Here is a 10,404-nt window from a genome sequence, read left to right as displayed (position 1 = left end):
TTTTATATAATACGTTAACTCGTTCTGGAATAACGTAGTTACAAATAGCCATCCAAAACATCCCTACCACAAGCCAAATCTACGCTTTTTTTTCAGAGAGGAATGCTTTATGCATACTCCGCGCCCCGGGGGGGACGCGGTAGTTATGTGGGATTCTCCTCCATAGCGGAGGCATACCCACTAAACCTCTCTGTTCCTCCAACGCATCGGGACGGGACCACGGGCACGCTTTCGCTCTCGTCCGTGGCCCCGTCTGCGCCAACTGCCGAGGCAGCTCCCTCTCGGGGGGGAGGCAGCCCTCAGTTGCTGGTGATGGTCTCCCCCGTGTCCATCACCAGCAAGCCAAATGTACCCTACAGAAGTGGCTGCTAACTTTAAATTATAATGATACTGAGAAACTTTTGAAGATACAATCCTATATCCTTTAACATATTTAACTTTTAAATATTCGTACATACACTTTTATATTATACATTTTAACTTAAGTTTAATTTAATTTCTTAGTGATGTGCAATTTTTATTATGTTAGTTATTGTTTCTTGGTTTAATCTTTATTAGCTATATTAAAAACTTTTCTTTCTTTCTTCTTTCTAAACTTTCGCAATTATGTAATTAAGTTGATAATATAGTAATTTGTCTGTATGTTAAGTCGCTATTAAAATTGTATGGATATCTGGAGCAACACCGTATCAGGCATATCCAAAGGAAAAGTAATACATACTGAACAGAATTGAAAAGGTTGCGCGTGCGTTCAGTCATAGCGCGACTAGCGCGCAGGCATCACATACACTTGTATATATTTATATAATGTACATAATATAATATATAAACATATAATATTTATAAATATAGTGTGTGATAAGCAATAATTTACGGTAAGTCAACTTTTATGTAAAAAAAATTACTGTTAACTTACTAGTTTGTTATTGAATTTAACAAATCAAATAGAAACGCTATTATAAAACTAGTATCTGTTCAAATAAAATTTAAAGAATGTTAATTCAATTTAATAAACATTGTATGAAAATACGAAATCTATGGCAAACTGACGTACGTATGCGCCAATAGCATAATGGTTATAAAACAAAATCCAAAATATAAGAACGTAGGTTCGAATCTAAAATGTATCATTTGATTTGGAAATTGTAATCGCCATCCCTTTCATTATTGTTGAAAGAACAGAGACAGCAATACGGGTCAATACATTTATGACTGAAATCGGAATTCATACTTCTACATAAATGAAAGGGGAAAGACAAATAATGTATCTCTTAGCGTGAGTTTCTGAGGCCCAAAATCTCCGTTTAAAACATATTATTATCTCTGTTTTGTCATAGATAATGACAGGGATAAGGATATGTTTTATACAGAGATGTTGGTCTCAGAAACCTACTGTTAGTTTATTTCGCTAGTCGAGTCGCCAACCTTTTATCTTTTGCTTAATGTTAATTATTTAAATGAGAACTTACTCAGCAAAATACGTCAATGAGGTTAATTACAATCGTAAAGATTTTGTTGTGAACATTAACTTTTTGCAGAAATATAAATAAAAGGCAAAGTTGTTTACCTATTCAGCCACCGTGGATTAATACATTAAATAAAATAAAAAATATCTTTTTAATTAAATCAAATTTAAAATATGACACTTAAATATAATAACACAATTTAAATTTAAACTCAATATCTACTAGTCTTTAAGTCAGTTTGATATTAATAAGAAAAAGAGGACGCACATGAAAGCAATACCTTACGATTAAAAAAATCACCAATAATGGAGTTACGCGGTAACACACATAAATGCAGACCAATTGATAACCTTCATTTTGAAGTCGGATAAAAACAATATTAGTAACACCGTTTGAGGCATCCCAATCAAATAAATTAAAATGTATTTTACGTTTAACTTAATTATCAAAAACTTAATTTATTCTCTAAATAAACGCGGTTAGTCTTATTTCAAATGTCATAAACATTTAAAAGTCGTTAACATAGATTGATAAATAAAATAACACGTGTTTAAAACAAACGTAAATATAATAAGACAAGTTTGTAATCTACAGCGTGTTTCGTGTGACATCATAGCAATTAAGCAAAACCACGTCTGGTAAGCGTGATTTAACAATCAGAATTTATAATAAACAAGCAACTTAGTTAAATAATAGGAATCAAAACCTTAGGTTACTAATGAAGAGCCTTCTATTGCCTAAAAGATGTCGTAATATCTAAAATATGTAACACTTTTGAAGTTGAACTGCAATTGTTAATATTTGAACAATCTATCCATCTATATTGGATGTTTGTTAGAAGGTATCTCCAAAACGGTTCAAGTTATCTCGCTAAAATTTTGCACAGATGTAGAACATAGTTTGGGAGAACATATAGTCTACTTATTTAGTGTTCTTTTTTTAAATTCCAACAGCCATTATTAATCTGTTACTATGAGGAACTGAATTCTTACTTTCAATTACGACCGCAGATTCGTACAAGGTCGGAATTAACATCGTATTGTTTACGTTTTTGTCACTCGCCAAACGAACTGGCCATTGTTACGTGTGTATCCATCACACTCAGATCCGGACAATGCTATTTTTTTGTAGAAAAATAAACAAAAGACATGCTCCAGATCATTTTGAACGCGTTGTGTTCTCTACACGACTGACGTATTATGAATATGGCCAGTATGTAAAATAAACTGTTATCATTTTTTATCTGTTATTTCTATGAGCAAAGACAAATAATTATTTAGAACTACATAGCTGCTGTGACTCCATACTCACGGAATAAAAACAAACTTAATTAGTAGCCTATATGTTCATCCAGACTATGTCCAAATTTCAGCGAGATCCATTCAGTCGTTCTGTAGATACCTTCAAACAAACAATCATCCATCTAAACATTGGCATATATATTAGTGAGACTAGTGAGATGTGAAATCTGTACTTAGGGTAGCTTTAAGTAAGTCTTGAATTACTCTGTAGCAGTTTGTCATTGTTTATACAAAGTAAATATTTAATTTTAATCCGATACGTAATTTATTCCCCGTGACTAGATATTAAACAGTGATCAAGTAAACCCTCTAGGCATCGCTTTGTGCAATCCCGAGTGAGGTAACCTTTGATATTGTAAAGGCTTCAAGTCTCTGAGGATTTGATGCAATACTCAAATACTCTTTTACATACATATTGTTGTACTTTATTTCAAAGTAACTCTACATAAATACTAAGTACAAATATTTATGCGGTTTTGTATGTTTTACTGTCTTTATGCTATGATTTTTTTCATTTGAATCACAATTTTAGGCTCCAAAAAATAATTTATGTATAAGCAAATTTACAGCGTGATGCTACCTGCACATATCTGAGAAGAAATTCAAAGATATGTGTGAAGTCAACCAACCAGCACTGGGCCACTGGTTGACTATGGCCTAGTCATCCTTGATTTAGGCTCCGAGCCCCTCGTTGGCTACGTATAGTGAGATGATGATGCAAATTTAACAATTTTCACCTGTATCAGACTGGATCTTAAGGTCCACGAATGGGTGGCGAAAAACAAAATTAAGGTTTTATATGTTGAAGAAGGAAGGTGCCGAAAGGGTTCACCAAAACTAGTAATTATTTAAAAGGAGTTTGTGGCAAAAACATTTGGGCATCTCTTTAGTCCATTTAAAATCTTAATTAAAATCTTTTTAATAATCATATCAAATAGTATATATTTATTTAGCAAAACAACGATAATGTACGCGAGGGACAAAGATCTGCATATATCAAAAGGTCAAAGAGATTAGATTCACGGGCCGTAGCGCCGGACACGTGCATGACCTAAAATTATATATTAGGTCGAATAATATTTATTTATCTTTTTCAATGAGAAACTTAAAAAATTTAAGTTCCCCGAACTATTATACAATTCACAATTTTATATGTTTCTTTCCAGATGAAGTTTCAATGTTTCCTCGTGGTATGCCTCGCGGTCTTGGTCCCATCACGAGGCAGTGCGATCACAAACCAAATATTTGACAACAGGGAAATGCTATTGGCATTTGTTGTAAGTATATTTAGCTTGGCTTGCAGTACAGAATGCCGTTGGCCAAATACCTATGCTCCAAGTACCAGAAAAATGGGTACATAGTTGACTCTGTGATTCCATATTTGTTTAGTGACGCAATTTAATTTTCAGTATCATCCTCGTCCTCTACAACGTTATCAATCTATCGTGGTTTAGTTCCTGAACTTTATTCATCTAGGTCAAAGGCGTGACTATATTCATGTTGTAACGTAAAATGTTCAAAGGTGAACCGGCACGGCGAGCGAGCGCCAGACAGCGACGAACTTTCACTTTCCAATGAACAGGAGAGACTCAAGAATCTGACATACATCGAAGGTCCCGAAGGACTTACTAACGTAAGCACAAATATTCACAGCTTTTGGTTATTCAAGTTTACTCAAGTGATTATCTAATAAAATTAATAAGCGGTTTTGTTACTAAGCACTTATTTATTAATTACACTTTATAATTTATTATTTAGATAAAATTTTAATAAAAACATAAAAGAGCAATGTCATGGTTTATGTAAGATACGTCACCTTGAACGATGTCATGGTACGATATCGCAGAGTGAAGCCCTGGAGGCCCTTCGTTATCACAAGGTTAACTTTGTTAAATGTCAATGAATTGTAGGAGGAAGAGGAAACTACTGACGGCTCTATCATTTGCAACACTAACAACTAAGACCGTGAAAGCAAAGCCTAGAAGCCTTAAAACATTTTGATATTAAATTGGCATCATTTAGGCTCGTTCGTTCAAACCTTTCAGCATATCTCTTTCTAAAATTTTTAATTTGTCTTACGTTGTTAAATTGTAGGCCGGTAAACGCAGAGGGTACCAAATCGGAAAATTCATTAAGCAACGTTACGGCTGCCAAGGTTCCAAGTTACTATCAAACATATACTTTCAAGATGAGATAGCTGTGAGGAGTACAGACAAGGAGAGAACCAAAATGACAGCACAGATGGCGATGGCAGCAGTGTACCCGCCAATATTGGAACAACAATGGGACGAGGGTCTTGGAAAAGTCTGGCAGCCAGTTCCTTACACTGCTGTACCTTTAAGCGAAGACTACGTAAGTACTTTTAATAAAGGAGTTTGCTAACACATGATGGTGTTAAGTAACTACAGATAAACATTTTCAAAGACTTATTAAGGAAAAAGAGAAGAGATATAGTTAGGAATAAATATCGTGTTATTCTGCCAAGAAGCAAGACGCCAGAAATATATAACCTAAGCTAGCAGTTCTGAGAGATCATGATACTTTGCCGTAGTCAGCTTTCGGTTCACTCTATGTTATATCATGCGAATAAATCGTGATTGTGTTCTCTCTAGGATTTATTGTTATGCAACATTGACCTCTATTATCGTATTGATAATGAGGCGCTTGCGTTATGATAATAAAATAAAGCGGTCACTTTTGTAGTTATAGAGATATACTCGGAACTAAGTCTGGGTCGATTCCCTTTTTATCAGGAATAAGTAATGGTAAATTAATTTATACTTAACAGTAATATACGTAAAGATTTAGACTTTAAGATTAGATTAAAATGATATTAATTCTAAATATTAGTCAATATTACTACGTATTTATAGAACAAAGAGTTAGAGACCTTAATAGCCTTAAAAGAAAACTCAATAAGATTATATTAAGCATAAATTTTGACACGAAAACAATGGATAAAGTCACGTTTAAATATTTTTTCTTCACAGCTTAGGTATTATTCCAACTGCCAAAGGTTCAAGGAACTGATGGAAGAAGCTAAGAAGACATCGCTCTATCAAGAGTTTGCGCCATTCAGCGATCTGCTACCCAAGTTGTTGAAGGAAACAGGACGCAACTTTACAGAAAATCCATTGCTGTTTCAAGCTTTGTTCGATTTATTCAGAAGTCAGGTATAAATCTTTGTTAATATAAACGTGTCATAACACACGCTCGGAAAATATATTAATAGTACAATGAATAAACCGGTGCTTGACCACAATCTTGTTACTACTCTTGTTACTAAGTGGGCCTGCTTAGTCAATATTTTTAAGGTGAATCCTGTTTCAAAATAATGGAATAAATCTTACTTCCTACTTATATTATAAATGCGAATGCATAGATGGATGAATAGATGTTTATTTGAAGTTATCTCCAAAACGGCTGAACGGATCTCGATGAAATTAGGAATGGATGTAGAATATAATCTGTAAGAACACATAGGCTACTTATTAATTATTTTTTTAATTCCGCTCGAACGGAGTCGCGGGCGACAGCTTGTATTTAAAATATGGTCATATTGCATCTATTGCAATATCATATTTCCCACAAATTGATACTCAGGGTCACACAACTCACACGGACACAATTACTTTCAACAACATCGTTTCGCCTTTCAAAAGATCGTTCCACGATTTTATATTTTGTTTTAATGTGTACATTAACCTGTGACATTTCGTTAGCGGATATTTAATAGCATATTTTTTCAATCGTATCTTTTTTTTTTGTTTTTTTAAAAGCTGTTTTAGCGCCAGGTAAACTCGACGACCTCGATTGTTCTTATGAATTAAAGGCATGTTATATCTTTAGTACAATTTAGTGTGCTATACAAATCATTTTAGACAGCCATAAAATATTTATGAAAACAACTACCATTCAGTATTCTTTTTCAATCCACTTACCTCTATACATAGACAGGTTATAAGCTGTTGCATTTTGTGCGTATTCGATTATCGCCATTTTGGCGCTGACAGTTGCAATAGTAGCGGTGGTGAGGATCCGAACTAATAATCGGAACGATGCACAAGCTGTTATTTCTTAGCAATAACCTATCCATTTATAAAGATCAGTAATTCAAAATACTATGTTCACTTGTTTGGAATTGAAATTGCAACTCATACTATGGGTTTCGACTGTCAACGCACTTGTATAAAATTATATTGTCATCCCTTTCTTTCCCTTTGATAAAAAGAGAGAACATTATGTCACCATTGTTGAATTTTACAGATGAGCTATATTATGTAATTTCCAGGTCGCTCTCGGATTAGACGTACCTGAGTGGGCTAATCCCATACTAGCGAGACTCGGGGAAGCGTCTCGACTAGCTTATAGGTTATACTTCAAGACTGATGAGATGAAAAAGATTGGAGGAGGTGAGTTCAGTTCTATTAGTTTAAAATTCCTTCGTCCACTTAACTCAATCGTTCACTTGTTTATTTTCAAGCATTCCAAAGCTATAGATTTATAACCTATTAAACGTAACTCTGAGTATAATTATGACATTTTAAAATTTGTACCAGCATCCAGAATATTTCCATCAAGGCTTATGTGTCTATTTAACTTTTACTAAGGTGGAACGCCTCGTTGACGTCCTTTTATAAACGCTATACTTACCAAATAAGTTGTGAAAGTGTGAATTTTAGTTTATCTTCTAATTCCAGGTGTTATTCTGAACGATTTCATCTCAGCCGCAAACGATATCGTAGCCGGAAAGAGAATCAATAAGAGGTTCCGAATGTACTCCGCTCACGATTTCAACATCGGCTCTCTGATGGAAGTCACCAGGATATCGCGAAGTGAACAGACTGTCCCAGAATACGGATCTTTATTCGCTTTAGAGTTGTATAGGACGAAAAGTAATGGAGAATTCTCTGTTTTGGTAAGTTCTAATCCTTCTACTTTTATTTTCCTAATGTTTGGACTTCGGTCTTAGTAAGGAAATTAAAGAATTACTACTATTTAGAACAACAGCAAAATATGCGACATTTTTTAATTTGTATACAGATTTCATCAAGTACACTTGCGCACAACATTGTAGTAACCTAAATTATCTTATTTTTTTATTATTTTTTTTATTTGATTGAATTGTAGTACTCTTTGTTTCTGTAATAGAAAATCAAAGTTTATATAGTGCTAGTCGAAATTAACACCCGACTTTTTTTGCAGCCGGTGTACTTGCCAAAGGCAGGTGAATCTGTCGCCCATAACCTACACTTCACTGGCTGCGAGAGTAACAGCTACTGTAGTTATCATAAGTTCCTTGAACTAACCAGGGATTTTGTACTACCAGAAAAAGAATTCTACAGAATCTGTAACATCAAGACTGAGTTATAATGCATGAAGTTATCGTAGAATTTCACTGCTTTGACATTCGTTTCAATGCATATGGTCTATCAGCGGCGGTAATTCAAAACCGCTACGACTTAGGGTCCTTCAAGAAGCGAGCTTATCACCATCTCAAAGGCCGGCAACGCATCTGCGGTTACTCTGGTATTGCTGATGTCCATAGGCGTCGTTGAACATCTCGGTGTTACCGCTGCTTGTTTGCCCCCTTCTGTTATAAAAAAAATATATTATATATATTGTCATCTCTTTCCTTCCCTTTGAAAAAATAGAGACATATGACTAATGAGATATGTAATAAATCAGTCACGGCGGCATTCGAATTCTACGGTTACGAAGAAAAATAGTTTAATTAATTAACTTGAACACTTTTGTACACAAGTGTACTTTGAGTGATAAAATGTAATTGACAGTTTTTAACTGTTTTTGATACTTGTAAATTAATTTTAATAGAATGTTTTCTTTTTATTGTTCTCTAGGTTAAGTTTTATTTTTTGGAGTTTCAATTGTTTCTTTTTTTTAATACATACGAACAAATATGTACACATAATAATACTTGTAGCAATTTTAAAATATTATAATGTAAATATCGCAGTTTATTTATATAAAGTAAATATATATCTAAGGAGCATAGTCTGTGATATACATATATTTAACAAATAAATATATATTAAAAGTAAATAAATAAATAAAACTAACATGACTTTTCACTATAAGATTTACATAATGCAGTCTTAACCACAAGTATCAAATTGTAGCAATCTTATTAAATAGTAACTAAATACATTTTGGTCCTTTAAGCCGGACACCTTGGGTGCAGTCCTTTTGAAGTTAGCGTGACAAGGGTGCAAATTATTATGTTGTCAAACCTTAAAGCACAAATAGACCGGGCCCTCGTCAACCAGACTGGCTATTTATTTTTGGAAGCTGTTTCTTGTTATTAAATTGATAAATCGACAACAAAATTACTTATTGTTTAGGATTAAAGTTTTTTGGTGAACATGCAACTTCTTGGGTAAATTTATTACCCTAAATACCCCTAATAAACTCACTACGGTTTACTAATAGGTAACTAATATAACATTTTATTTAATTAAAAATGTGGCACCAACTTTTAACTAACTTAACACTACTAGCTGTCGCCCGCGACTCCGTCCACGCGGAATTAAACATGAAACTTAATAAGTAGCCTATGTGTTCTTTCAGACTATGTTCTACATGTATGCCAAATTACATCATCATCCGTTGATACGTTCCGGAGATAGCTTCAAACAAACGTCCAACCATCCTTCCATCTAAATATTTCCAACATAGAAAATATCAGGGTCTTTAGATGTAGCGCTTGTTATGTACTTAATAACCTGAAAACACTATAGTTATAAAAACCAACAAAATTCCCTTTAAAATACGAGTACTAAGGATTATTGGGTCACCATTCATGAATAAATTCGCACATGTTAAGACCCTTTCACACAGAGAGCTCACAATTCGTTCATTCCTATTAAATCGGATGAGCCCCAATAAAAAGTTCACCCCAATTATATTGAGAGCGTATTCTGAATGCTAGGCCGATGTCGGGTTTTAGGTAACGGGACCCGATCGTTTCCCGCCATTTCCATTTCGGGAACTCTGGTATTAATTCCGAACGCTTAAATTCCGATACGGACGTCTCTCTTACTTAGACTATACTGTGCCATACATATTCATTTATGCATTTATCACTTTTTGGACTAGTTAAGCATTGTTTTTTTACTAAAATAGATATGAAATTTGGCATAAATGTAGAACATGGCCTAGAAGATTAGACATACGATTTTTTTATTCCGCGCCTACGGAGTCGCGGGCAACATCTAGTCTGCAATAAGTATGGCAATATAACAATATCCTAGAGTGAATTTTAATAAAACCGTACCCAAAGTATATTTAGTCGTTTATCAGTAAATAATTACTCATGATAATCAAATTCAAGTTTGTGTCAATAGATGTCGCTACCTTACTTTCACCTTATTGATAATTCGATTATTTGGAGAAGCATTCATTTGTTTTCATAAATTGTAATCCACTGCTGTATCTGTCCGTGGTAACGTATGATGCTATGAGACGTGACACTGTTTGCTGCCAGTATTTGAGTTGTTCTGATATCGTTAGGGTTGTCAAAAGCAGATTTTGTAAAAAAAAAATTAAAGTTTAATGTAAAAATGAAGTGAGATCCGTGACATTTCTAAATTATGGCGAGGTGTTTTATTTTGCTAGCC

The 10,404-nt window shown here is 34.0% G+C and overlaps 1 protein-coding gene across 1 annotated transcript; it reads left to right on the top strand.

Moving 5' to 3' along the window:
- Positions 1–738: 738 nt before the first annotated feature.
- LOC106120839 (venom acid phosphatase Acph-1) lies at positions 739–8,375 on the top strand. Its single transcript, XM_013316298.1, has 8 exons — positions 739–875; positions 3,934–4,044; positions 4,290–4,400; positions 4,862–5,119; positions 5,758–5,940; positions 7,059–7,179; positions 7,468–7,685; positions 7,973–8,375. The coding sequence occupies exons 2-8, from the start codon at positions 3,934–3,936 to the stop codon at positions 8,138–8,140; spliced, it is 1,170 nt and encodes a 389-aa protein (XP_013171752.1). The 5' UTR covers positions 739–875; the 3' UTR covers positions 8,141–8,375.
- The last annotated feature ends 2,029 nt before the right edge of the window (positions 8,376–10,404 follow it).

This window comes from Papilio xuthus, unplaced genomic scaffold (genome assembly GCF_000836235.2).
Source record: "Papilio xuthus unplaced genomic scaffold, Pxut_1.1 DF826949.1, whole genome shotgun sequence".
NCBI classification, from domain to species: Eukaryota; Metazoa; Arthropoda; class Insecta; order Lepidoptera; family Papilionidae; genus Papilio; species Papilio xuthus.
The sequence above is the reverse complement of the archived record's forward strand: the minus strand, read 5'-3'. Positions and strand labels throughout refer to the sequence as shown.

Excerpts from the sequence above, each read along its gene's own strand:
- LOC106120839 (XM_013316298.1), top strand. The coding sequence starts at position 3,934 with ATGAAGTTTCAATGTTTCCTCGTGGTATGCCTCGCGGTCTTGGTCCCA. Across the intron at positions 5,120-5,757 it reads TACCTTTAAGCGAAGACTAC|CTTAGGTATTATTCCAACTG; the intron begins GTAAGTACTTTT and ends TTTTCTTCACAG. Across the intron at positions 7,686-7,972 it reads ATGGAGAATTCTCTGTTTTG|CCGGTGTACTTGCCAAAGGC; the intron begins GTAAGTTCTAAT and ends CTTTTTTTGCAG.